The sequence below is a fragment of the Aptenodytes patagonicus genome, chromosome Z (assembly GCF_965638725.1).
Source record: "Aptenodytes patagonicus chromosome Z, bAptPat1.pri.cur, whole genome shotgun sequence".
NCBI lineage: Eukaryota > Metazoa > Chordata > Aves > Sphenisciformes > Spheniscidae > Aptenodytes > Aptenodytes patagonicus.
Genome location: NC_134982.1, coordinates 3,151,850 through 3,166,028, shown reverse-complemented (window position 1 = coordinate 3,166,028; position 14,179 = coordinate 3,151,850). Strand labels below are relative to the sequence as shown.

The following is a 14,179-nucleotide window of genomic DNA, read 5'->3' as shown; positions in this document are numbered from 1 at the left end:
TTTCCCCAAGCTTCGATGCTCCGAAAGCATTCCGTAACAGATGAAGAAATATTTGCAGCAAGTTTCTTTTTAACGTGTTATTTTCATTCCTGTAGTTTGTACCAGGCTGAGAGCAAGAGGTACTTCATGAGTACCAGGAAGCATTGATAGATAATCCACAGAATGATGCATGATGCTCTTTGTAAATCCTGCCACAAAATCAAAGCTGAAAAGGATGATAAAAAATAAAAAAGCTCAATACACGCATGAGAGTTTCTTTCATGGCTTGGGATTTTCCCAGATCACTTTCCTCTAGGTACGTCTCACCATCTATGTCTCTGCTTTAAAAACCACAGACTCCTGTCACATTAGAGAACTCCTTTGTCACAGCTCAATGTTGTTAACTCTGCTGTTCCCTGGATCCTTTATATTCATCACTTCTGGGACGTCGTTATTCTCTATCCTCCACCCCAGGAGCCTCGCCTGGAGTAAGCGCTGCAATGTAACTGAACTTAAAAAGCCCTTTTGGGTCCTTTATTCTATATTGCACCAAATAAACCAGCCTCTATCTTGCCATCCACCAGCAGGACAGCATGAACAAACCTATCTGCACAGCAAAAACAACAACAAAAACATCCAGGAAAGGGGTGCAGGAAGATTTGCACTTTTCAAGGTAGGAAAAGCACGCAGGAAAAACAAGTTTGAGGGGAGAACAGTTAAGCTCCTCGTTTAGTGAAGGCATTACGACGATATAAGCATTTTTTTTCTTACCTTTAGATTGACACAGGATCCTGCTGTTAAGCTCCTCTTTTTCCTGCTTCAGGAGAGCATTTTCTTCTTCCAAGTCGGATATGCGCTACGAAACAAGGCAGAGAATTACTGCTTGCTGCAGGTCAGAGCCTCGGCAGAGGGATTACATTTCACCTGGCTGGAGACAGGGAGCTTTGTTCGGGCTTTCTTTGCTGTTTAAAAGACCTATCCCCCTTGCGCTTTGCCAGTTATCCTTTGCACATCGGGAGTTGAAGCGTAGGAGAACCGCACTGCAACAGCAGAGACTAACTTTTCTTTTCCCGAGTGCATTCCTCCCTCAAATTAATGTTTTTAGCAGAATCTTACAAAATACTGAGCAGCTGGACTTGGCGGCCACAATCTGCAGGAGTGAAACTCCTACAAGTGATCAGGTCATCAAATCAGAGGTTTATTTCCACATCTCAACGGGCTTCACTGCTACCTCCAAGTCATAGCACTGACTGCTGTTGGGGGCAAAAAAATCTGCTGATTGTTTCGGGCAATGTGGCACTGAAGTAGTTAAGATGGACACAGTTAATGCGAGCACCGTGGAAGACTAATACTAAATAGTTCAGGCTTTTTTAACTTCATGTGTCTTGTACCCGCTTCATGTAATAAGATTATAGTCACTTCAATGCTTCACGCTACTGCGGAACCGCTAGTACAGTGATGCACAGTGTGTACCAGGGCCTTGGGTAATACAACAGGAGCATATATAGCAATTAACACCAAGAATTGCCTAGCAAAAGTCAATGAAAACAGAAACTAAATCCTGCAAAACAGTGGTTTGTTTTTTTTTTTTTTTTAACTACCTCGTTATTAAAAATGAAGGGAGGCAAGGCCACTTGTCACAACAGTAAGGCTGGACTGACACTGACGGCAACCTATCCTGTAATTTTGTTCATCCTCAGGAATTTTGATGCATTCAACAGCGTTATCTCAAAACACAAACCCGTCACATTATCAAATGAAATATGCTGCTATGGTTAAGCAGGACGATTCTCCTGCTGTCAGGTAGGAGAACAAACTGACACGTCATCCCAGCGTAATGTCATTCTCTATGCCTGCTCCATCGCATCCCTGTAGCTTAGAAGACAGCTGCACGCAGCAGAAGGATCTCAAGATGCCAAAGATAAACAACACTGTACACACCATAATAAAAGTTTTCAGTGCCCAGGAATAATAGTTTTGCTGTCACCACTCGATAAAATTTACAGGCAGCCCAGCTGGCATGCATTCCTAGCACAGACTTCAGTCTTCCACACAAGCATCCTCAAATCAACGGTATTTTATCAAATACTGCGTATGCCAGACACATACTAATGGCGAGGGTAAAAGCACGACGAATATTTTACTGTAAGTCACGACTGAAGCAGTCATGTCCCGTGCACAAAAACTGGAAGATCCCACTACCCCCTCGCTCTCCAGTCCGTTCATTTACTCCAGTTGTCTGCATGAGACTATGATCTCCTGCATCTCTATATATAGTAGGAAAGTTGGACACTGGAAATCCAACTAGAAAGTGAAGAAAACACAATTTAAGGTATGCAGAGCTACTGGTGTTTTAAATGGTCTGAACTGGGCCATGATTTTAATATTCTGTACCAAAACCAACTACATTCCTTCATTCGTACATCACTTCAAACAAATATCATAGCAGACGTGCAGCCATTAGATCAGCACTAGCGTCTTCAAGTTCGGAAGAATTCTTAAAAAAATTGGAGAAGAGCCACAAGAGTGATAGAAGGGAAGGAAAACCTGCGCTGCAATGAGAGCGAGGAACTCGACTCGTTTATCCCATCAGGGAAAAGATTAGGGGTGACGGGATTATTTCACTAGTGCTCTTTAATGGGTGCTGATAATGAACTCTTCTGCCAAGAAAACAAAGCTATGAAGGTTGGAAAACAAAACTAGACAAAAATTTGGAGTATTTTCAACTGCGCTGGGGGGATATTTTAGAACTGAAAGACTTGGTAGAATCCGCAACAATTATTCCCAGGTTGAAAAATTTCCAATCCAGATTGGATATAGGTATTTTTAAGATACATCTTAAGCGATTGAGCTTGTTTATCGCATTCCTGTTTCCATACGAAATAGAAACAAGCTGGAATTCAACATTTGCGATTACAGAAACCCAACCAGTCCATTAAACACAGGTAGAGGCAAGCGGAGCAGGTCACACAACGGCCAAGCAGCACAAGCTCCATCTCTGGTACCCACACTGGTACCTTTTGTACCTCGTGCTCGTCTTTCTATAGGAAACATCTTTGAAGGTGCTTCAAATGCAAGAGCGCCCGCTTTGAAGGATTTCTATGGAAGACGTTGAGCAGCGAGCATTCGTGATGGCTTCGGCCCTTATTTAAGTGTTACACTGGAACCCCCTGCTCATGAGATCCGGCTCCGGTCCTCCCCTAATCTTGTGAGGAAAGGATGACGGCATTTAGGATTTTCCTAATAAAAGCCCTGTCCAGGCTTTGAATCATCCTAGCTCACCAAGTGAGAAGATTAGGTGCTACCAAAAGCCCTAGGAAGAGCTGTTGATACTCACCCAGATCTGATGTTTTAAACTTTATCACAAAATGGAATAAGAAGAGCTATTCTAAAATTAAGGAGCTGGAGAGAAAAGCTACAAGGAAGAGATTCAAGGACCTTTTTTCAGTAACAAAATCATAACTAATATGGATTTGCAGAAGCTGCAGCCCCAGCTCAAGTTGATAAAATTAAGGCTGTCGCCTCAGTCTCACTCAGAAGTGTCTGATGACTTTGGGTATCATCTCCAGAGCGAATGCATCCCACCACCACCACGGTCTTGCTATTGAAGGCGAAAAGTGCTTCTCACACCTGAATTCCATTTCACAACACTCCCCACGCTTTTGGTAGTTATTAGAACTACTCAAAAATCTCTATCAGAATTTTTCTCAGGAAGCGTTTTGGCTAAATTAACATTTCCAGGCAGGAAACGGATCTTCTCCGTCTTCCCACTGATGAGGAACCGAAGGGAGCAATTGAAAGCTAATGTCAGAAACGGGAGCCTGCACTGCTCCACAGAAATGCTCTGGTTTATAATTAAACCATTTATTATCATGGTAAAGTACATAGTATTTGCTCTGCTGCAGGCAATTCTACAACAAGGGAAAGCTTTTGCTTTGTTTTCATGCTTTTTGAAAGCATTTCTTTGGTCATTAAATCAACCATTCTTCTGAGTGCTCAAAGGGGATTTGCAATCAAGAACAAAGAGAAGCAGTTTTTCCGCAGCTGCATCGCCTTCGAAATAAAGCATCCTTTCAGGCTCCAAAAGCCTGTACTGCAGCCAGCTAATGAACTGAGCCCTGTGCCAAAAAGGATCTTCTAATTTGGTGCTGGAGAAGAGGAAGTCACTGACTCCGTACGTTCCTGTGGGGGTGCAGTACATGTGCAGAGAGCGGAGTGACTGCTTTTCTGACAGCTCTTGGTCCAGCCAAGAGACAAACACACATACAGGCTGAATGCCCCTTTGAGAAGCACACCCGAAAATGCATTTCAGCTCTGCTAGTTGTTCAGATTAAGTTATCCTGACCCCACAGTCCCCACAGCTTCTCACCCAAACCCACCGTCTGAGGGCCTACCCACAGGGGGAGGGTGGCCAGGGCAGATGCTGCTGAGTGAAGTGCCCTAGAAGAGCCCCCCATCTGGGCACTCTTTCACCATAATTAAAACGCAGCTAATCCCAGACCTCTTTTTTATCTCCAAAAGCGACTCATCTTCAGGTTGTCACACAAAAAGCGCTATTCTAGAGGAACAGCCGCAAAATAGCTTTCTCTACGCAGCGCATTGAGTAGAAAAGCCCTGTGATCTTTCCAATAGTGGGATCAAAGAAACCACTTCAACCACCAGTGCAGAAGAAAGATAGATCAAGGATTTAACCTGAGCATTCGCAGCAGGAAACTGAACCCATACCTTAGTGCCTTAGGTTATGAGTGTGAAGGTTATTCAGAATGAACCTGACCAAAGAAATTCAGTGTAAAATGTCCATTTTTACTATTTGCAAAAAAACCCTCTACATCCTGAAGTCTCTTTCTCCCACTAGAGCGCTTTCTTGTACAATGGTGGCAGCGTTGGGCCACCTTCACCTCAAGAGATCCAGAAAGCTTAGCAGTTTGCATGAAGGAGGGGAAGAAAATAAAAAAGTTTAATCCACATCACAGCTCCAAACCCTATAGAGGCTTGTAACAACCAGCCTAGCTGGTTTGGAGCAGTGCCTCTGCGTGGGCGGGACGAGTTGGTCCTCACACAGGTCATACTCTGCACGTAGGTACACCACCAGCCACTACGACCAGCTGCAAGGGCCACGGAGTGCATGGCAGAAACCCAGCCCTCACGTCCCACACCCAGCTGGGCTGAGTAAGGACATCTTCCTAACAGTTACAGCATCTACGACAGCCTTCTTCAATATTTTGCACTGCACGCCATGAGGAATCACTGTATATACACGAAGCTCTGGCATATCCGCGGTTAAGTGCCCTTATTTCAGACGGGTCTGGGTTTGGGGAGTTTCTTCGTGGTTGGCAGTGCAACAGGCACCCTCCTGACATGAGGCAGTCGCTGCTCCTGCAGGGATGTCCCCCTGCCCTTGCTGCCCCATGACCTGGTTAAAAGGCAAATTCTAGGGGCATTCAATGACAAAAAGAAAAAAAATTAGAATTAAAGAATAGAAATTAAGTCTTTCCCCTTCAGACTTGTGAAGCGTGAGCTTTCACCAGCATGACCACCTACACAACAGACATGACAAATACACGTACCTTTCTCAGTAGGTCTTTCTCCTTAACGTAGCTGTCTTCCACGACCTTCCTCTCACCATGAGCTTTTTCAAGCTCCAGCCGGAGGTGCTCCATCTCTTCTTGCAAGCTGACAAGCTGGTTGCCATCACCCTGATGGCTCTGCTGATATTGCACCAGTTCCTTCTTCAGCTTTTCCACCTCGGAGGAGTGGGCAGATGTGAGCGTAGAGAGCTGCTCGTTCAGAAGTTTGTATTCCTTGTTCTGCAGCCAACATCCCCAAAAGAAGAAAATAAGACCATAAGCAAGATCAGTGCATGCACTGATGCACTACAAAAGTAACCGTCAAAAATCCTTGAGCATGGTGGGTAACAAACTTCCAGTAACAAACATTCCCATGCATATGCTAATAAAGCTCGTAAAGCTAAAAACAATTTCAAAACTGTGACAAAGAGCTCAATAATATTTTGGTAACGATTATACAAGCATTTGTTAAATTGATGTTACAGTTGAACGGCAATGGCAAACAACATGCGATAGCACTGGCAACCAAACCAAAAAACCTACACTTTTATTACAGCTTCCAAACGACACTGCTTAATGCAATCGGCTTGCAATTTTTTTGGTTTGCAATATTGGGTTTGCGGTTTATCCTCCTATTCCTGACTCCTATGCCTGCAGGAGCCTGGGGTGAAAATGCACTGTAGCATAATTGCAGCCTTGAGCACAAAGAGCTCCTTAAACCCCAGCTTTAAGTCACGTGCCAGCTCAATCGCCTTTTTATTTGCTCAGATTTTCTCTTTTAAAGCACTTAGCAATGATTTGCTCCCATGTTTTGAGACCTGAAAATTCAGCAGCTTTGATTTCTGTGGTTCAAATCAAAGTCAATGGGAACTACATTGTGACTGATAAAACATCATTATTAGCCAGCCCCAGAAACGACAATGAATTCACAACAGACCAAGAGCTTCAGTAAAGAGCCTACCACGTAGCTTTGCTAACGTTAGGTAGATAATCATGAAAGCAAAAGAACCATTTTGAAATTTAAAATGTATCCGGTCTTTAAAGTTTCCTTTTTGAAAGCTTTCAATACAGCTTTCAAGATCTGGGTTCATATCACTCACTGTACAAAAGATCCAGAAAGCTTTCCTTTCTTAAATGGGACTTAGGTGGATATTTCACTTGAGTATCAGAAATATCAGTTTTGGTCTTTCCTGGTCTTGCTGGGAAATATTTGGCAAGAGATTGCTGTCCAGACCAGATGAGTGTCCTGGTAATCTTGGCAACTTAGCCTTTTGCTGTTTCTCAGAGCTTTGGTCACCAACAGAGTCACATCAGCTCATAAGAAACTGCCCCTTCCATCCAGAAGTTTTTTTGTTCACATAGAGGCTAAGGAAAGCTTGATGTGAACAAGCCAGAAGACAAAAATCTTAAAAAGACACAAATGTATCATTTAAAAAAGTCAATGGACTAGGGAAGTCCTGATATACAATTTTTGACTGGTCAGGATAAGCAGTAAAGGTACAAAGTCACAGATCCTGAGATGCAATTCCTTCCTCTAAGATGTTCACCAGAGTCAAGTAAGCAAGAAAGAAAAAAAACCCTCAACGCAAAGAAGTATGATCAATGTCTGTAATAGGGTCAAAGGCTCCCATTAGCTCCTGTACAACAGAGCTTTCAAAAAACCTTACAGCCTGGAAAAGAAAAAAAAAAAACAAACATGAAAGTAGAGAATTTTATCTTCTAGGTCTACACAGGTTCTTCTAGACCCGACAGACCTCTGTACAAATGCATGGTGAGCTGGTGGATACTGAAATCCCCACCCATACTTTGGATTAGTCTCTTTCAGATTCCCAACGTGGCTCGTAGGATCGTTTCTTTTACCATCGCTCTGATCATCCTTTTGGCCCCTCTCTAGGTGACCTCCCAAAGCACCCTTCTCTCGCTGCAGTCTCAGCCCTCCGAAGCAAGATTAACACACGTCTCAAATGGAAAAACAAGGGACATGGACATCTTTTCCTTTGCCCCCTTGTGACGAATTATTAGTGAACATCAAAATTCAGCGTTCGCGTAGTATTAAGGAATTAACATTTCTGCATGACCGAAGCCATTCCCAAAGAGATACCTGGGGAGAGAAAAGCTTTGCCTACGGAGAACGGCAATAATCACTCCGGTTCACAAATCGCTGCTGCTTCCCCCACCTGTAAAGGCTCTCCCAGCCTCTGCTCATTCTCCGACACACAACCTTTTATGGCTTTGTGTCCCCAGGTGTATGTATACAATTTTACAGACCAGCCAGCTGAGACTTCAAGCCAGACAGAAAATAAATGCCCAGGAATGCTTTCTCTTGTTGTTAGCTACTAGAGACATGAAAGAGCATTTACCGTCCCATAGCGAAAGGCTGGTCCCCACTGCAATCGGAGATTGCTCAACAGACCCCGTTAAACTTGAACTTGCTTTATTTTAAACCATTATCCAGCCCAGCAGAGCTCTGACAGTCCCGGTTTCAGCCCAGGCTCTGTGAACCAATCCAGAGTTTATTTTCCTACCAATGGCAGAGACGACAACTTCATCACTACTGTTACCCAAACCAGTTTTATTCACAGTAAATGCCCACAGAGATGCTGCCACTTGCAGAGACAGTGCAGGGAGCTCACTACGAGTCTAAATACTGGCTGCATGAACGCATAACTCTAAATTAGGTAACAGCCCTAAAAGTGTCTCAGGCAGCTACAACATACGCATTTAAAAAAAGAACTCACTGAAAAGAACCAAAAAAAAAAAAAAAAAAAAAGAAGAAAGTGGTTCAATGTGGATAGAAAAAAATGGTCCAGCGCGGATATTGCACAGCAAAACGGACTTAAAACTCTTCTGTGTGCAAAAAATCCCTCACCTGATTTAGAAACTGAATTAAATAGGCCCAGTTATGAATGCTAGAGCGTGTGAGCTGAAGCTGACATAAAATAATAGGTTTTAATGTTTTCAAAGAAAGATCTTCTCTTCCTCAGGGGCACACAGAGTATTGCATCTCTTCATGCATGAGCTAAAGTAGCAGAAATAGAAACATTTTCTTCCACGGCTAGTCAGAAAACTATACAACTGCAGCTCTCTAGGTTACCTGCAATTATTTTTTTTTTTTTAAGTTAATTGGCATTTTAAAAGGTCATATTTAGAGGTCGGCAAGGACTGAAATCAAGATACTTCAGGGAAAATATGATGCAACAAACTCACTGCTGCCAGAAAAAATCCAGTGCGCTAAAAAGAAAGTCCACTGGAATGGTGCTCATTAGCACATCCAAAGCGTCCCAGGGAAACCTGTCAGTCCTGAAATGATGGTTAAAATTAGCTCACTGGACAGACTACCACAAGTAATACAGAGCAGCAATTCTTTCCTACAAAAGTTACACAGAAAGCGAAGTAACTCTTTCAAAACGGTCTGCACAGAGCCCGTGGGAGATCAAGACGAGCTCCAGACCATTATTTCTGCCTACTTAAAGGATTTCCATGTCTCCTTCCCTAAAGTAGACCTTTCTGCTGCTTTCATAATCCACAACAGGAAAGCCAACATTAACCAAAGATTGGTTTTTTTTTTATTGTTCCACCCCCACACTTCTCCTAGCAGTAAATGGCGAGGAATTTAAAAAAAAAAAATAAAAAGTTAATACTGCTGTTCCACCGCCAAGTCCAGCGGCTCAGCAGACCTAACGCAGACGTTCATGCTCACTGCATGAGTTCAGCCCAAATACATGGACCTGAAATGACTCGTCCTCATTAATTCCACCAAATACCCTCCAGAGGAAGGGCCATATCAAACAGGTTTCTGATATATAGATATATAGAAAACCTTATGCCTAAGGTTTTCCGTTCCTAAGCTATGGTTTGTCTGCAAAATCTAAGTATGCAAGAAGGCATTTTAAAATTAAACACCACGGTTTAAGAGTCAGACTGTACTGCGGTGCACGCTTTGCAGCCAATAAATACAGCGATGGAAGCGGCCAGCAGTAATGCAAATCCCCGGGCGTCTTGACTCTGCAGTATCTGAGCCAACGCAGAGTCATTTCTCATCTTCTTCATGGCAGGGCCTCTCGTGTCATGCAGGGACGGGAGAGATTTAAGGCTGCGAGGAAGCTGTGTGTGATGTATAAAGGTTCCTGACAACATCCCAAACAGAATGATAAACTGCAATTACTAACAACTGGTACTACAAATAAGTAAGTATCCTGACTTAAAGAGAGTGTTTCTCCTGCCTGTAAAAGGACAGCTTAAGGATACAGGTGGATACAAATTTCCCCATTGAAATTAGTGGACACAACTGGGTCTAACTCAGTATTTCTTATACTCCTCCCTGAAGTCCTCATAGAGCATTGGAAGCAACAGAGATAGTATTTATCAGAGTAACTTGCACACTCACGTTAGTAGGTGGGAAAACCCTCCTTCTACCTGTGTCATCAAACAACTATTTTGCAGCTCATTAATGACACGTGGCATTTGATGAAGACCTCTCTGTGATCAAGTAGTCACAAGTAAGACCATCAAGCCATCCACACAGGCATCTGTCACTTACATCGCGCCATCTCACCTCTCACCATGGCTCTTACTTCCGAACAGTTGTTACATCCAGCAACACAAACATGCCCAAAACTACTTTGCAAAGCGAGTATTTACCCAATTTACCTATTACCCTCCAGGTAACGTGACTCACAAGTCATACGGTTCAGTACAGCAGACTGTGGCAGAGGCTCTGCATCCTTAGTGCTTGTGAAGCAGAAAGTGCAATGGCCAAAGGCTGTTTGATGTAGGGATCTCACGTGGAGCGGGCTTGGGTTTTCAAGCAACAGCTTTCAGAATTGTCATTTTATCTTCCTCCTCCAAGTCCATCTGGGCAGTTCTCACAACAATTATGGCACAGCTTTTGCAGCTTACTGAGCAAGCTCTTGAGACAGCAAGGTGGAGACCCAAGATCCAAGTGCATCTGCACTTCCATGGTGGTGTCCCACCCTTACAAGTGTCTGGCCAGCAGTAGCAGAAGGCTGCTACCACCATGACATCCTTTCCAGATGTCATGGAAAGATAAAAACCTTCCCAGAAAGGACAGCATGAGAGGCAAAGCAGAAACAGGACCACACTTGTCCCAGCACTGCTCAGGACGTACCTGCTCATCGATCTTCCTTTGAAGCTGGACCACCTTGTTCTCCATGCCAATGTTGAGCTTCTTCAGGTGCTGTGCTGAGCGGGCCTCGATCTTCAGCGCCTTCAGCTCCTGCCTGGCCTTCATGCGCCGGTAGTAGCACTGCAGGACGATGGTGGCACCCCTGACCCGGCGGAAGCGAGTGCGGGCCAGCCAGCCACGGGCAAACTTCTGGAGGATGGTGGCTTTGTGCTCCGCAAGGATCTACAAAACATGGGCAGAAACAAGACAATCAAGGGAGAAGTCACCCACAAAAGGTAGCAGCAGCCTTGGTTTGGCTGCAGCATGGCACTCAACACTTCCCAATCTGCCTTCGAAAGGGCTTCTCCTCCAAGCAGGAGTGTCCTGGTAGGTACAGGGGGTGACACGGCTGGAGAGAGAGGCTGTTATTTTGCATCCTCTTTTATAGACGGGATGGGGTACTTCAACCCCCTCCTCCTGGGGTGTTTCTCTGGTCACTGCAACTCAACTGATGCAGGCAGGGCACATCCAGTCCTCTCTTAGGAACCGTGCTGCTCTCTAAAAGAGGCAACATAGAATCACAGAATGGTTTGGGTTGGAAGGGACCTCTAAAGGTCGTCTAGTCCAACCCCCCTGCCATGGCCAGTGAAGCAAGAGGGGCTATGGTCCTGAGTTGGTGACTAGGAGACTCAATGGGGACAGGAGACATCTGGGCTGACATACTTCATGGAATAGAACATACATTCCACCTCGGGACAGTACTCACATCCACAAGATCCATAGCTAGCAGAATAAATAGCCATTAACAGACACACTAACACTTAGCAATAAACTTACTGTCCCTTCAACATCAGATATAACTCACACCAGAACAGGTTTTTAGATTTTTTTTTTTTTGTGTGTTCCACCCCTGCATTATGATAATTTATACTGCAGATAAATGCTGTCCTGGTGGGATTTCTTATCCTATAGATATCCTTCAAATAAAACCCTGGAGTCCTCTCACTACAGTCTGCAGCCAGTTCTCTTGTAGGATTCAATTTTTACAAACCTATATCTGGTTTTATGAAACTTTTGGCACTTTTGCATTGGATTTCTCCCCCAAAATTTACAGCAATCTTTTCAGTACGTGGCAGTTCAATTCCTTCCTCTAAAACTGAAGGCCAACATATTATACATACAACCAGCATGTCGTTAATAACTTTCTTATGTTGATCTATGCTGCAGTATTATGAGGAAAGAAATACCAGGAGAATTTAAAGATTACAAGACACTTTGCTGTTATCAGTTTGGGATAAGTTGTATCAGACACAGTACCATATTCAGCTTCTCACAAATCTTCTGTTTCACCCTAAGGCTTCCTTTGGACTTGCAAATTTTCATTCGGAATAAAGGGATTGTGTGAACTTAGGATGCAGTAGGAGTTATGCTAAAATGAGCTTTGTACGTCTCCAGCCTTGGCACTCTTACTGATGGAGAAAGCTGGGGGTGCCCAAAGAGCTAGAAGAAACCCTACTACATTACCTTAGGGACCTATTCCAGCCTTACAGCAAAGTCTTGGTGGGCACTGGGCATGCCCTGACCCCATGGAGCATCACCTGCAGCCCTGCATCTGTTGCTGAGCATGCACTTGAACCAACACCTATATCCAGGTGTTCCAGAGATTAAGAATGTTCAGATTTGAGAGGCCTTACCTTCAGCCAACTTCTACACCTTGTTAAGATTTGGGTTGTCTTGAATCTCAGAGAGTTTAAATGCTGGACCAGCTGCCTCCCCCTGCAGAGGCTTCCGATTTAAAAAATAGATGCTGAAAAAGCAGTGGCAGCACAAATTCCTGATCACCAGCATCCAGCTGCTCTGTTTTGGAGGACATCCCTGATCTCTCTGGTGGGTCACCAGGTGTCCAGGTAACCTCTGTCATCTCCAGGAGCAGGCTCTCCCCTTCCTGGCTCATCGAGCCTCTGACTTCTTAGAGTACCCCCATGACCACCCGTTAGGCATAAGTTTAGGTGACTACCAAAGTAAGGCTGGATCTGAAGAGTGGACAGAAGATTCCCCAAAGCTGTTCTCAGTTTCCTGACAGACAATTTCTCACTGTATCACTTGCTGTTATCAAACCTTTACTTCCTTGCTTTCAGCTCCCGGTTTAACACAGAAAGCTAATGGAGAGAACTAATTAGAGGGATTTATATCAATAAATGACTTGATGCCTTCCATAACAGACCCTACCGGTCTTCCTACCATACTGGAAACGGCACCTGCAGCACGGCTCAGACACAAATTCAGTTTGCCGGGGAGGTTTTTGCAGAGTATGGGTTAGATCAAATGACATTTCCAGATTTCCACAATGCCTTCTGGCATCCGAACGACTAACTTCATTTAGCGGCTCTGCTGAGGTGCTGCTGCCAAAATCATTTTTGCTTGCACAGCTTAAAATGGCAATGCTCGCCGTCACCGTGCGCTCTCCAGAAACACCAGAGGCAGTCGGCTTCATAAAACATCAAAATGGCCACAATAAATACATCGTTGTGCTATGCCAGCGGAGGTAAATATAAAGGCTCTTCCTACTCTTTTCTAATACAAAGACACTCTGTGGAGTTGTACCTTGTGATAAATCCTCCTGACAAACATGCCCCGAGCAAAAGCCTGAATGGTGATGGTCGCACTGCGGACTCTCTGGAAAGCTCGGAAGATCCTCAGCATTCGGTACTGCTTCTGGAAGATGATGGCAGCTCTCGTCCTCCTCAGGTGCTCGGCAAGCCTGAAAAGCACAGGAAAAAGGTTAGCAGTAAAACTGAACTCCCCCCATTTTTGTTGTCATAATAAGTTTTAAACTGGGCAGAGAGAAAAACCTTTCGTCCAAAAGTAGCTTGACGGTATTCAAGACAGACCATCCCAGCAGTAGGGCTAAGAAAAGAGCAGCTGATAGCATATCTCATTTAGAATAACGGGAACACGTAGGCAATCAGACAGCATTCATGGCACCCAGGAGCACTGGAACCAGGGATCAACACACCTCATTATTCCTAAACAGCAGTAAAAACAAGTATTTTCCAGCTTTTCCCTCGGTTTGAACTCTCTGCCTTACGTACTTGAGCCAATCAACGCCCAGGTTGGCTCCATCACTTCCCTAACTGTGAAAAGCAAGCGTCGCGCGGGGTATCTACCGACTCAGTGAAAACGGCTGCAAATTGATTTGACATTTAAACTGGTGTGCACTGGTTTGGCAACATTCATGAGCAGAGCCCCAAGCAATTCACAGAGTAAATAATGAGGGATGTGGTCAACTCCATACCATGTTGCTCCCATTCCCCAACTGAATTCACGTTGAATTTGCTGTTACGCAGGTTAATAAATGCCCATAAAACCTCCATTTAATTTGATAATTAGCTTGTTTTGCTGAATTTATGATTCGTTTATTGCTCTCAGCATGAAGCATTATATAGATAGTTAATCCACTTTATTTTGTGAAAAGCATGTCAAAACTAAAAGGGCCATATTGGATTGA

General features: G+C 44.1%; 1 protein-coding gene across 2 annotated transcripts in view; it reads right to left on the bottom strand.

Moving 5' to 3' along the window:
* LOC143173127 (unconventional myosin-Vb-like) overlaps positions 1-14,179 on the bottom strand; it is a 153,759-nt gene that overhangs the window by 33,991 nt on the left and 105,589 nt on the right. For both annotated transcript variants that reach the window (XM_076363201.1, XM_076363200.1), the window contains exons 20-23: positions 13,276-13,432; positions 10,675-10,914; positions 5,547-5,786; positions 751-835 (exon numbers count right to left, since the gene is read on the bottom strand). In XM_076363201.1, coding sequence (XP_076219316.1) covers positions 751-835; positions 5,547-5,786; positions 10,675-10,914; positions 13,276-13,432 — 722 coding nt within the window. The remainder of the gene's footprint in view (positions 1-750; positions 836-5,546; positions 5,787-10,674; positions 10,915-13,275; positions 13,433-14,179) is intronic.